Source organism: Myotis myotis, unplaced genomic scaffold, assembly GCF_014108235.1.
Source record: "Myotis myotis isolate mMyoMyo1 unplaced genomic scaffold, mMyoMyo1.p scaffold_m19_p_3, whole genome shotgun sequence".
NCBI classification, from domain to species: Eukaryota; Metazoa; Chordata; class Mammalia; order Chiroptera; family Vespertilionidae; genus Myotis; species Myotis myotis.
The window spans coordinates 6,324,135-6,338,336 of NW_023416335.1; the positions used below are offsets into that span (position 1 = coordinate 6,324,135).

The window sequence follows — 14,202 nt, forward strand, 5'->3', positions numbered from 1 at the left end:
CCCTGACAACTTGTTACCGTCCCGGTTCTCTGTGCGGAGAGAAGAGCGGTCGTGGCTCTTCCCGCCCCCCCACCCCCCACTTGGTTCTGGACAACACGGCCTTCGTTTCCCGAGTGAAGGACCAGGTTTTAGGATGAAGTTTGTGAAGACAGGACGATGCTTCTCTTTACAGGTAATGGAACCGCCTTGGCAAAGGCTGGTGGGGTTGGGTTCTTTTCCCCACGCAGAAGTGACAGGAATTAGATAGGTTGCAAAAGCACTGCAAATAACTCTCCCCGCGTGCTAATCATTTCAGCTTACAGAGGTCCCTGTTCCAAAGTCTTCGGCTGGTAAGGAACCAGGCGTTAAACACTGAGCACCGCGGAGCAGGGTCACAGACTTGGTGCCCACCGAGCAGACCATGCTCTGGGTCATGCGGATGCTCGACCCCTGCCGTACACGGTGCTCCCGTGGCAGTGCCCACACAGACCAGAGCCTGGCCTGCGCACCGGGTGGGCACACGGGAGGGCGTGGCCGGGCTGGGTGGGAACCCTGGCCCCCAAGCAGGATGCGGGGTCAGTTCTTACCCATCATTTACATGCTTTTAACCCACGACGGGTCGTTGCCTCTCAGAGCGAGCAGGACGTATCCCACAGGGACGAAATACACACAATGTACGCCTCAGGCCCCAACACAGAGCCGCATCCCCGGTAGGGGCTGAACCCACTATTTCTGTGTGTCTCCACGTTGTCCCTTTGGGAACAAGGACCTGCGCGTCTCGCTCTGCAGTCTCAGCATCCAGCACAGCACACACGGTACATTAACTGAAGTTACCAGCAGGTCACTAGCCCCCAGTCAGTTCCTGCGAGCTCTGCTGGTCTGAACCCGGTTTGGAGGCAGCGCCTCTTGCAGCCGCCACCCAGCTCTGGTGCCCTGATTCACAGGGCTGTGTCCCCGGGGCCTCGCATCTGAGACGCAGCACCAATGAACGGTGAACTCGATCCCACTCCGAATAGCAGGGCGTCAACAAGGCCTGTCCTACCGGTCACCGTACCTGCGGTCCAGTCTCCAGGGATGGTCAGGGAGCAGCCGGCCGTGCACTCGGTCTGTCCGTAGCCTTCGTAGAACTGGGTCACAGGAGAGGAAACGTGATTAGAAGGGGAGCCGTGGCCGGAAGTGCACAGAAATTAAGTTCCCCTAACCCCTGAGTAACAGCCCCCGGGGGGGAAATCTCTTCGCATTTCCTGTTTGGTAAATTCATTCGATACCACAACATGCTTTCTTATGGCGCCCAAACGTCTCCCCGCTCACGCCAAAGCCAGCCCCGTCCATGTTCATTTTCTACTTTGTGGCCTGGGGAAGGCGAGGGAGGACCCTGACATGGAGGACAGTCCCCTGCGCACGGGCCACCCAGGAAGGCACGGCTTCGCCAGCTCGGCCCCCCTGCCCCCCACCGCCATGTCCTCTGTGTCAGCTGGTCTCTGCTGTCTCCCGCCCCCTGAAGACAGGCTCTCTGCCTGGTGCACAGGTGGCTACTCCTGACCACCCACCCACACCCTCCTGCCTGGCCCTCAAACAGCACCGCACAGTGTGGACACCAGCGCATGTCCCCTGCCTGGGGCCAAACATACCTACTTCTTTCTCTAAGCAACCTGGGAATAAGAGGACGGTCTATGTAAAAATAAGAGAGCCTGGCAGGCGTGGCTCAGTGGTTGAGCGCCCACCTAGGAACCAGGAAGTCACGGTTCAATTCCCGGTCAGGGCACAGGCCTGGATTGTGGGCTCAGTCCCCAGTATGGGGCGTGCAGGGGGTAGCCAATCAATGATTCTCTCTCATCATTGACGTTTCTATCTCTCTGCCTCTCCCTTCTTCTTAGAAATCAATAAAAATATATTAAAAAAAGAGAAGACGCCCACAGGAGAACACGAGTGACTGTGGAAAGAAGACCCCTGGGCGGGACGAAGGCTGAGACCACGGGCTGCGTGGAGCCGCTCACCTGACAGCCAAGCGCGGCTCGCAGAAACGTCAGCACCGTGGCAGACACGGGCGCGGCCCCCGTGATCATCAGTCGGACCTTCCCTCCCAGGTTCGACTTCAAAGACAGGCAGGAGAGAAAGAGGGTTAAATGGTGGGAGTCGGTGAGCACCCCGTTGCCTGGCCCCCAGCTCTCTGCAGGCCGCACGGAGCTCGCCGATGCTGAGAACCGCAGGCGGCCGGAGAGGAGCACCCCAGTGTGTTTTCCCACCCGGCACTGCACCCTTTGCTCTGAACTGGGATGGAAGTAAGGCGGCACCCCCACGTGCTGGTATCTTAAGGGATTAGAACAAGAGTGTGATGGATTGGTGGCAACTGCCACACTTCTGGTGTTTTTTTAGACATATATTCTTCTTTGCCACTCATGCCTAAAAAGTTACCTCAAGAGTGATATTCTTCTTCCAGCAAAGTAAGACCAAGTAGAGACGAGGGAAGGCTACAATATCCTGGTTCCTTTTCCATGCTCGACAGCTACAATCTTACTGATTTATCTTGGATCCTGAGGTTTTTGTAATGGCTTTGTCCTTACGTTTTAGACACGTGCCAGAATTAATAACAAGGTGTCCTTCTCTCCTCGCGTCACACCTCTCTTTTAAAAAGAGCCCCCCAGAAAATCTGAAGCCCAAGTTAGTCCCCATGACCAGTAACAGTGAGACCAGCTGCTACCTGTATTTTGCGGAAGATCAGCTTATCCCACAGGCTGTTGTTTCTAATGATGCAACTGCGCAGCTCTGCTTCTTTCCTCTTGGAGGCGAAGTCCAGGAGCCACCGCTTCAGTGTGGTGTTTGCCTGCCCAAAAATCTAAGGAGTCAGGAAAGGAGAAGGTGTCACAATTCCTAGAATCGGGAAGTCAGATAACAACAAGTGCTGGTGAAGGTGTGAAGATATCGGAGCCCCCAGGCCCTGTGGTGAAAATGTAACACGGTGCAGCTTTGGAAAACGGTTCCTCAAACAGGTCAACATAGAGCTATATGACCCAGCAATTCCGCTCCGCAGTATCTACCCAAGAGAAATGGAAACACCTGCCCACAGGCCTCTGTCCGTGGCAGCACTATTCATAATAGCCAAAAAGTGGGAACCACTCAAATGCCCATCAGTGGATGGATGGACAAATGAAAGGTGCTATATCCGTCCGGAGGAATATTATCTGGCTGTTAAAAGGAATGAAGTACAGATACATCCTACAACCTGGAAGAACCTTGAAAACATGTTAAGTGAGAGATGCCAGTTACAAAAGAACACACATCGCATGATTCCAGTCATATCAAAGTCCAGAATAGGCAAATCTATAGATTCAAACAGCAGATTATTTTTTGCTGAGGGGTGAAGGCGGGTAGCAGGGTGGAGGATGATAGCTCAGGGGGAGGTAAAGGGCTTTTTTTTTTGAGGTGATAAAAATGGTCTAAATGGGCTGTGGGATGGTCGTATAACTCTGTGAACGCACTGTACGCTCTGAGTGGGTAAATTGTGTAGAGCTGTTTTATAAAGTTTTTTCTAGAAGAACTGTTAAGAAATGAGTCGGTTCTCACAGATGGCAGAAGCCATGCCTCAAAATAAAGAGCATCAATTGCCCAGGCCAAAGTCCCCGTGGAGACTGCCCGCCACTGCTGACCCTGCCCTGGCTGTGTGCTCCACGCTGTAAAGGCCCCACAGGGGGCTGGCTTTCTCCATCCCCGGTTTGGCTTAGTCACTTCTCTCAAGTGAGCTAAGCAATATTTTACATATGCCTGGAGCGTTCCAATTTATAAAACCACTTCACAGTCATTGTATTCATGTGATGCAAAAAGCAACTTTATGAGGCAGACAGAAGACAGAGGAGGCGACAGTCCATTGTACAGATGAGAAAACAGAGGCTCAGAGTTAATTATAGAAATAAAATGACCTCCCACCCATACCTCATTGTGCCTTCATGTTTACAAGTGTGTCTTCTCCTTAAAAACAACTGTGAGCTAATGAACAGATGAGTAAACTCTAGTTCTGTGAGACTAACTGGACTGTCCAAGGCCACACAGAGGGGCCTGGCCAGGCCTGACTCCAGCCGAGACTCGGGGTCGGCCCTCAGCCTGTGCTCTGTGCGTGAACTTACTCTGTCGAACATCCGGTTCAGCAGCCTCGGGACCACGGGGAAGATGGTGGGTTGAAGCACTTTGAGGTCATCCATGAGCAGCCTGATATCTCCCTGGAAAAATCCTATTTTCGCCCCATGGCACAGCATCACACACTGGAGGGGGGAAGCACACGTGACCAACACTGCAGCACTCCAGTGGGGGGGGGGGGGGGGGTTGTGCGTACACACACACACACAGACACACACACGGTTGTAGCATTTCAGGGCAGTTTCTAGAAATCTACACTTAAGGCAGCCTTTGGTGACTGTACAACTTTAAAATCAGTTCTTGCAGCCTTTGGTGACTGTACAACCTGGAAATGGGGCATTTCTCTGGATCATCCTGAAGATGGGGACCTAACAGAAACCAGGGTATGTTGGTTTGGTGAGGATCACAGAGGTTCTGCTATGTTAATTGAATGACATGGCATTAAAGAATCAAGTGTTTTTAGTCTTCCAGGCACTTTAGGTCTAATTTATTCTCAAAACAAAAACTCAGCTGCTTACTAGTACCTACAGTCCAATCTTATCAGAGTTTCATTTTCTTTTTACTAGAGGCCTGGTGCATGACATTCGTGCACGGGGGAGGGGGGGCAAGCGGAACGGGTCCCTCAGCTTGGCCTGTGCCCTCTTACAGTCTAGGACCCCTCGGGGGTTGTCCGACTGCTGGCTTAGGCCCACCACCCACCTCTGCTGCGCTCACCAGCCATGAGCCCAGCTTCTGGCTGAGCAGTGCTCCCCTTGTGGGAGCGCACTGACCACAGGGGGCAGCTCCTGCATTGAGTGTCTGCCCCCTGGTGGTCAGTGTGTGTCATAGTGACCAGTCATTGTGCCGTTCGATGCCTTTTATTATATAGGATAACTAAAAATCTCTAAAAAGCCACTGAATATGTTGCAGTTGAGACACGAGGACAACTCACACCTGCGTGGCTTCTCATTCAGCTGCAACCTATTGCATGAATACTTTCCTATTGGATGCAAACTGTACTGGGAGCCATGTGCACTTGGCAAGTAGTCTGCCTCTTTCAAATTTTAACAAGAAAAAGATGATGCAACAGCCCAGGCCAGGTGGCCCAGTTGGTTAGAGCTTTATCCCGTTGTCAGGGCATGTACAGGAGGCAACCAATTGATGTTTCTCTCTCACATCGATGTTTCTCTCTCTCTCTCCCCCCTCACTTCCTATCTCTCAAAAAAAAAAAATCAATAAACATATTCTCATGTGAAGATTAATAAAAAAATAAATGAAATTTTAAAAATGATGATGCAATGGAAGGTCAAATGGTTCAAACCTGAAAGCAGAAAACACTAGAAAGGCACCAGGGTTCACTGCTTAAAAATGAAAGCTCAGAGGCTGTGTCCGTGTGTCCCGCCTCCCAGGCACATGTCTAACACTACCTCCAGCTACACATGGTCCATTATCAACTCATTTGCCCTCTCGTGCTAAGCTCGAAAGCTCTCCTGAGGTGTGCAGGAGGTGGAAGGAAGACTGGAACATGGGAGCTAAGATCCCTGGTCCTCAGGGGTGAGGAAATCCCACCAGGCGCAGGCAATCCAAGGGCAGAGCCATTGGTAAGCAGCTCTGCCACCAACACCTCGCACAGGGTGAGGCGCACGGGTGCTGCTCAATAAATACTTGCTAAATAAAGGAATGCTGCTCATTTCTCCTATCATACAACCCAGAGGGGCAGGCGGGGAGAGGTCAATGGGGGGAAAAGGGGACACATAAATACTTTCAACAATTGGGATTAAAAAAAAAGCACCAACCATTAAAAAAAAAAAAAGAATACAATCCAGAACTATCCAAGAAGGAAAAAAGGTGGCTCTTGGCCCGTTTTTAAACTAGTCACACAGTTGTGTCCTGGGAGCCCAGGCAAAGGTCAAGATCATCCTGTTTTTCCAAGGTCACTTAGAATTTTGGTGACAAAAAATTAGTCTTAAGCCAACTTGTGCATTTATGAACAAGCACAATAAAAAACCGAGACTTCTCACAGAGCAGAAGCCTCTCCAGAATGGTATTCATAAAAATTCAACTTTTATAGTCAATCTTTCTGGAATCATGTCCACATTCATATCCTTCAAAAGTCTGAGCTTCTAATTTTAAAATGAATGATTCAAGTTCAAGTATTCAGGCTCAGAAAAAAAAATTGTACTCCTTTAAACAATTAGCACCATTTCTAAAATGGGGCTCGGCAAGAACTAAGTACGGACGGCGGTGTGAGCTCAGACTTACCTGCAAGAGCTGCTCATACATGTGTGCAAGTGGTAAAAACGAAATGTGTGTGTCACTGGCATTCAGGCCAAGTACCTTCTGTAAAACACAACAACTTAGAACACAAACAAACAAGCAAGCAAGGAAAACAAAACTCAGTGCCTTACCTCAACAACTCTTTCAAACATATGGGCAAGAGGCAAGAAAGAGATGAGAGTATCATCTGGGGTGGGATTGACAATGTTCTGTAAGCAAAGACACCAGCAGGCAGAGAGGCATTAAGATTCCAGCAATTTCCCACGTCACTTAGAGCACACGATCCCTCAACACTGGGGAGAAAAGGCTTTTGCTTACGCCCTGCACGTATTTCTCACTAAGGAGTGAAGTGAAAAGCAATACTTCAGTTACTCAGATAGGGTGGGGGTCATTTCTAATGACAAAGTGAATGCACTCAGGACTTTAGCCAAAATAAGAAATGTTTTGCCCAAATTGGGATGCGAGGGGATCGTGTGCTCTAATCATTAATTATTTCAAAATTACAGTACCCTAGTACCCAGCAAACTTGATTCCCGCTTGGGGTAAGATCCAGCACAACATAGACAGCACGTTATGTTGTGGAAATATGAGATCCAGTCCAATGTAAGACAGCATGTTATGCTGTACAGGGGAAGCAGGAGAGAAGGTAGGAGAAACTGGATTTCCAAGCTCCTTTTATCTACAGCGCAAGTGCATCTGGAGTATTTTAGTTTGATCAACAGCTTTACCATAAAGCCCCCCTCACCCGTGAAATACATCCCGGTTTGTTTAATGCAAGCTCTGGGCTGGCGCCAGGGACTTGCTTTCCCCTGACGCGGGTAGCTATAGGTTTGTATCTGGACTGAGTCTGGACATCTGGCTTCCAGGCCCGCTCCACGTGGCCGGCACAGCGAGGGTTTGCATGGAGTCTCGCGTCGTTAGCCAGTCCTGAGCGAGCACAGGAGTCCCAGAGCACGTGACATAGCCTGGACATGCCCAACCTGAGAGTAACTTCATGCCAGGATGACCTGCATCCAAACTAGTACTTCTCTGTGGGCAAGTGCTAGACGATCAGAAATCAGACTCAATGGTATTTACAGTTTTCAATTTTCCGATTTAGTGCAACAACATCGTCTGCATTAGTATGATCAGAAGTTTTTACGACATTGCGAATGCCCCAATAATACAGTACTTTTAACAAAAGTTCTATAACCATTTGTCTCATGAGCCACTGATGCACTTGAAGCTTTCTTTGAAGGCCCATTAGAAAGTGAGAAGTGAGCTTTGGTAAGGTAGTGAGGGTTGGCTCCTGTTTAGAAAGTATATACCAAGAGAGGGGTTTCGGACTAAGAGGGTGTGAGTGTAAGTGGCAGTGAGATCGACCTTCTGCACCAGCAGAGATGCCCATTCTCCCAACCCAAGAGGTGCAGGCTCCTGCCACAGACAGAACCCACAGAGACCGAGCGCGCACATTGCGCAAACCGTGCCAAGGGTCTGAGACAGAGGCGTCACGCTGTTCAATAGCAACTTTCTAAAGGGCACGTTGAAATATACCCTTGGTGTTATGGACTGCATGGTGGCTTCTCCCCCCCAGTTCCCTCCAAACTCATATGCCGAAGGCCTACCAATGTGGCCATATTTGGAGATAGGGCCATTGGGAGGTAATTAAGGCTGAATGAGGTCATAAGAGTGGGGCCCTGATCCAAAAGGAACGATGTCCTTGTAAGAAGAGGAGACACCAGAGAACTCTCTCATCCTCCTTGTGCACAAGAGGAAAGGCCATGCGAGGCAGAGAGAGAAGGCGGCTGTCTACAAGCCAGGAAGAGAGCCCTCACCAGAACCCGAATTCACTGCACCTTGATCATGGACTTCTAGCGTCCAGCATGCTGCTGTTTTAGCTGCTGAGTCTGGGCTATTTTGTTATGGCAGCCCACGCAGACTAAGACACTTGGATAGCAACTGAAGTTTGAGGCTTTAGTCCTTCTGATAAAATGGAAGTCAAACCGACCATAAAAGTAATAATAACTCAAAACCTTCAGCAGCATCTAATGTTTCATTGCCAACTTAAGGAAGTTATTTTCCCCCACTGGGATAGGAGATAAAAGCACAAGAGAGTCATTTCTCCCCTGCCTTTAACCACTTTCATTCTCGAGGCCTAATGCCAACCAATGAACATGAAGAAAGATGGCAACATCCCAAAAGTTTACCTCTGTCACTTTCACAAACCCCGAGGCGTCGCTCACTATGTTCCGATGAGTGATCATTGCTCCTTTGGGGTTGCCTGAGGAACACATGTGAGCAAACAAAGTCAGAGGACAGAAACTCCATCCAGAAACAAACAACAGACACAGAGAACACTCCATAGCTAGGGCCTCAGGGGCCTCAGAGTCAGGTACAGCCAGGAAAGCCAAATGCTGAGTCACATCAATTCCTGAGCGATCTGCAATCCTTTCAATGAGACTTAGTGTCGTAAACAACCTTTACTGCTATGGGCAAATTTTGGAGGGTGTGTGGCAATAAGAGAAGAAAAACCAGGAGTTTGTTTGTATTTCTGTAAATCACCGATACAGTTTGTCTCAGGACGATGGATGAAGTGTCACCTTCAATAAATGGCTGAGGAAATATATGACACTCAGATTCTGAGAATGTCTCACAGAGGGACAAGAAGACAGTGTCTGAACCACTTCTGTCTCTTCTGCCTTCGGTCCACCGAAGTAACTTGTTCTCAAAAGGGGGCAGGAGTACATACTGGCACGTACCACTCAGAGGCAAGTCCACTGCAAAGCTTACCAGTGGTTCCGCTTGTGAAACAAATGACTGCAAGGTCTTCAGGTGCTGGAGGCTGCAGCACAGTAAAGGAGAAGAACGCGCATGAGTCAGAACAGACAACTGTGAGCCACGACACGTCACCGACCACTCCTGCTCGTCGCCGAGGAGACCAGATAGTGGGAATGCCAGGGGACTGGGCAGGCCTGACCGTCTTACCTTGGGCTTCTTCCTGTTGGCTCTTCCCAGGTCCTATAGAAAAGAGAAAAACATCTTAAACGGACACTCTTCTCCATGTAAAGAAGAAGGTCGCATTAAGTCCCTCCACCTGACTTCGCTGTGGGACTCACTGGCGGCTGCCCAAAGACAGCATACATTTCCTATTACGGCAACTACGGCAACTTAAGTCAACCTGAACCAAAAGACATACCCACGGCTCTGAGAAGCCACTGTCCAGACGTCTCTCTTACACGAGACTCTGTAAATGGTATTAGGATGGCCTCTGCAATAGGATTTACTCAAAAGACAGGAATCCCAGTGTTTTATGATAGATTTCCTGGCCCCGACTTCCTATTCTGACCTTTCACAAAACCCAGCTCCTGACTGTCACCAAAGAACTAGCTGTAGATGCTCATCCCGGTCCCCAAACCAGAGCACAGCCAGGTGCCTGCTCACCCAGTCTGACTGTCACCAAAGAACTAGCTGTAGATGCTCATCCGGTCCCCAAACCAGAGCACAGCCAGGTGCCTGCTCACCCAGTCTGCCTAGCGAACACCTTCATCCAAAGACAGTCAGTGCTCAGGTTTCAATGCCAGCCATTTCAGAAGCCCCCAGTACTGTGCTCCCCATGAGGAGTGGAGAAAAGACTTGGGAACTTCTGATTATCAAACAGGCCTGGACGGAAGATTTAAGGCCGCTCCAGGATGGACGTGAAGGTTACAAGGACAGATTCGCCTTAGCTGGTTTGGCTCAGTAGTTAGAGTGTCGGCCCACAGACTGAAGGGGCTTAGGTTCGATTCCAGTGAAGGGCATATACTTCGATCTGCAGCCTGGGTCAGGGTGCATGCAGGGGGCAACCAATCGATGTGTCTCTCTCACATCGGTACTTGTCTCTCTCTGTCGCTCCCTCTGCCTTTCACTCTCTCTAAAAAATCAATGGAAAAATATCCTCAGCTGAGGATTAACAACAAAAAGAAGGATGGGTTCATTTAGGAGGCGCTGCGCATCCCAGCAGCCGCTCCCACCAAGGGTTCACTGTGACATTGGTGGTTTACTGCATGAAGCAGTTTCTGTAACAACATTAATCTCTATTAATTTTTATTTATTTATTTTTAAAATATATTTTTATTGATTTCAGAGAGGAAGGGAGAGGGAGATAGAGATAGAAACATCATGATGAGAAAGAATCATCGATTGGCTGCCTCCTGCACATACCCTACTGGGGATTGAGCCCACAATCCGAGCATGTGCCCTTGACTGTAATCGAACCCGGGACTGTCCAGTCTGCAGGCCAATGCTCTATCCACTGAGCCAAACCAGCGAGGGCTAATCTCTATTAATTTTTAAAATAAACTCTGTATATTCTTTTCCTATGGAAATTGAACCACTTGAGTGAGCGCACCTAGATTAATAAAAATCACACGGGTGTGCGCAGGCCTCAGTGAGTTTCTGTCTGGCGCAGTTTTCAACAGTTTTTCATCTTCTTTTCATTTTAAGTTACATACATAGCAGATCGCTGATTAAACACAGGAATACTAACATTCAAACTGAAGCCAACTAAGAACTAAATCAATGAGAATTCCCTCCTTTTTTGTTCCAAAATAATCTTCATCAGATCTAAATTCTCACTCATCTACTCAAAATTCTTACACAACTTCTTGAGATCCCTAATTCTTCAAAAATTGATAGTAAGTCAAAGAAGCAGTAATGATATGCAATTTAGCTTTCAATTTATTGGGAAGTGTGGTAGGCGGTTAGACAGAGAAAGGTCGGTGAGCCAAGGACAGAAACTCACCAGGGCAGAAAGCCCGGTGCCTAGCAACGGGCAAAACCAGAAAATCAAGGACCTCACCCCCAGGGTGACCTCTCCTCCCCCAGCAGATCCTGGTCCTGCGGTTTGGATCCCCTGGCCTTTCCTCCCTAGGACATAATGTCTAGGCCTCAGTTGTACTAGTACTTCAGCTCCAGGCCCAGAAAAGCGGCAAAACCCGCCCAGGACTGTGCTGACCCCAGGACCAGCGGCACTGGACTACGCCCCCTGCCTGGCCAGCAATCAGTAGAGACCCTGAAAGGACACACCTGAAAAGCTGATGAATATTCTATGAGACCATCCCCTGGGACCGCCCCTGAAATCCCACCCTTAAAAGCTGTAGGAGGGAGTAAGTACATCCATCCTGCTCTTCCCCTCCTGTCTCCTCCCTGCCCCTCAGGCCCTTTGCCCTCCCCTTCCTCTCTCCTAGCTCCAGGGCCCTCTTTTTTGCCTCTGTAACTTGTTTCCTGACTCATTTCTTCCTCCTCTGTGATTTTCTAAATAAATGTTCTCTTTGGTATTTAGTCTTGGCCCTGAAATTTTTCCTAGAACTCAAGTACAAAGGTTGCTGAACCCAGGTCCAGTCCGACCCCACAGACCCAACACCTGGTGCCATTGTGGCCACCAACAGAACTATGTTATCCAAACTGGTGCACTCTTTGCCAAGAAAGCTTCATTGCCTGAAGCCTGTCTTATGTGATCATTTAGAAGAAAGCACAGTCATCATAAAAGTAAACAAGCTGCCATCTTCAGGTTCCAAATGCCAAAAAAGAAGAGCCATAAGCAAAGGAAACACTGAATTCAGTTAATGATTAGCACGCTGTAGTTCTAAGGGTGATGAAATCTGCAACCTACTGAAAATGTATTAAATAAAAGACTGATGGATGAATAGAGGGACCGAGTGAGCGACAAACATGTGATTAAGCAAATACATCAAAATGTTAATTGTAGACTTTTGGTTGGTACATTGCCATCTACAGTACTATTCTTTCAACTTATTTTCATGTTTTAAAATTATATAATAAAATATTGGATAAAATGCAAACATTCCAAATACCAATATTTCTATTTTTGATCTCACATAAATGTATAGTAACATACACATGATCACAAGATCAGCCATAAACCTAATTTTAAATAAGTCTGTGTCGACAGGTGATTACTACAATTAGTGGGGGCCACATACTAAGGTATAAAAATGCCAATCACTATTTTGTACACCTGAAACTAACATAATTTGTATACCAACTATACTTACATTTAAAAAGGTACGACAACAATGAAATCAACAGAGGTGTGAGGCATCAACTAGAGATACAAGTAACAACTTTTACAATAAACATAAGCTTTTACAAGTCCAAGAAAAGTTCATTTCTTCAAGCCTTAATCTTTTGCTCACAAAATTTTTTTTTTTTTTTTTGTGATTCATCACTATACTTTAATTATGTTCCATTTCTAACAATGAAAATACATCCAGCATATCAGATATTTACATGACAATTCATAACAGTAGCAACATTACAGTGATGAAGTAGCAACGAAAAGAATGTTATGGTTGGGGGTCACCACAACGTGAGGGACTGTATTAAAGGGTCGCGGCGTTACGAAGGTTGAGAACCACTGAACTAGCGGCTGCCTCCTGCACCGCCCGGCTTCCCAGCGAGCCCACAGCCCAGGGATACGCCTTGACCGGGAATCGAACAGCTGGCCTCTTGGTTCCTGGCTCAATGCTCCACCGCTGAGCTCCAAGGCCGGGTGGATTGTTTTATTTAGTATTTAGCAAATTGGGAATTAACATTCGGGGGGATATTAGCCTGAGACTGTCAACGACATTGATTAAATTCTGGACCTTCCACTTTAGATCTAATACATTTTAATGCACATTTAAATAATAAAGAAGCTCCATCTCTCACCCGTTAAATAAAGAAAAGGTGAAATAATAAAACCCAAAGTTGGTGAAGTTATTGGAGGGGAAAAGTACATTATTAGTACAATCCTTTTCAAGCAGAGAGGCGACAATACTCATCATCAAATTCCATATAATACTGATTTACAAAACTGCTCAAAAGATGAAGAAAACCACATTTACATTCTCACTCCTCGCTCCCAGGGCGGGGCACACATTGTCTTCTCTAGCGGTAAAGTGGTTCTTATAGTGGAAAATACACATAACATAAAACCAGCGGTCTTGCCCTGGTTTGGCTCAGTAGACAGAGCGTTGGCCTACAGATTGAGGGTCTCGGGTTCGATTCCGGTCAAGGGCATATGCCTCGATTGCAGGCTTGATCTCCAGCCCCAATTGGGGTGCATGTGAGAGACAACCAATTCCTCACATCGATGCTTCTCTCTGTGTGTCTCTCCCTCTCCCCTCCACTCTCTCTAAAAATCAATGGGAAAATGTCCTCGGGTGAGGATTAACAAAAACAAACAAACAAGAACCGTAAGCTTTTAGCCTACAGCTGTGATATAAAGCACGTTCATATCATTGTGCAGTCATCACCACCATCCACCTCCAGACTCTTCATCTGGCAAAACTGAAACTCTGTGCAGTTAACCAGCATCTCCCCACTCCCGTTCCCCTCAGACCTGGCGGCCACCAGCTACCTTCCGTCTCCATGATTTGACTACTGTAGGTCCCTCATGTAAATGGAGTCGTGGAGAACGTGTCTTTTTATTATGAGCCTTGGCAGAATGTCCTGGAGGTTCATCCATGTTACAGCACCTGTCAAAATCCCCTTGCTTTTAAGACTGAATGATATTCCATTGCACGTGAGCTCCTGTTGTGCCCAGATTTCATGATTCCCAAGAACCCACAGGGAGCCAGCGAGTCCGATGCAAAAGCAAAGAGTCATTCATTTCAAACCTAGGTTTGGCTCCCCTGCCACACTCACCGATGCAACGGTAAGCTCCAGTGGCCGAGAGAGGGAAAACTCTGTGTGGAGAGAGGTTTTATAGGGGTTTGGGGTAAGGGGAGGAGAAAGGACTGTGGGCCCTGCCGATTGGCCAGGCGCGAGTACACAGGATGTGGTCATAGTGATGGCGTGCACTTCCCAAAATATGAA

The 14,202-nt window shown here is 48.0% G+C and overlaps 1 protein-coding gene across 8 annotated transcripts in view; it reads right to left on the reverse strand.

Moving 5' to 3' along the window:
- Nucleotides 1-14,202, reverse strand: part of ACSL1 (acyl-CoA synthetase long chain family member 1) — a 59,963-nt gene that overhangs the window by 6,097 nt on the left and 39,664 nt on the right. For 5 of the 8 annotated variants that reach the window (XM_036300791.1, XM_036300794.1, XM_036300792.1 and 2 more), the window contains 9 exons: nt 9,331-9,363; nt 9,136-9,187; nt 8,553-8,626; nt 6,498-6,575; nt 6,352-6,429; nt 4,101-4,235; nt 2,681-2,815; nt 1,977-2,072; nt 1,034-1,106 (listed from right to left, as the gene is read on the reverse strand). In XM_036300791.1, the coding sequence (XP_036156684.1) occupies nt 1,034-1,106; nt 1,977-2,072; nt 2,681-2,815; nt 4,101-4,235; nt 6,352-6,429; nt 6,498-6,575; nt 8,553-8,626; nt 9,136-9,187; nt 9,331-9,363 (754 nt within the window). The remainder of the gene's footprint in view (nt 1-1,033; nt 1,107-1,976; nt 2,073-2,680; nt 2,816-4,100; nt 4,236-6,351; nt 6,430-6,497; nt 6,576-8,552; nt 8,627-9,135; nt 9,188-9,330; nt 9,364-14,202) is intronic. The other 3 variants (XM_036300788.1, XM_036300790.1, XM_036300789.1) reach the window with 3 other exon arrangements.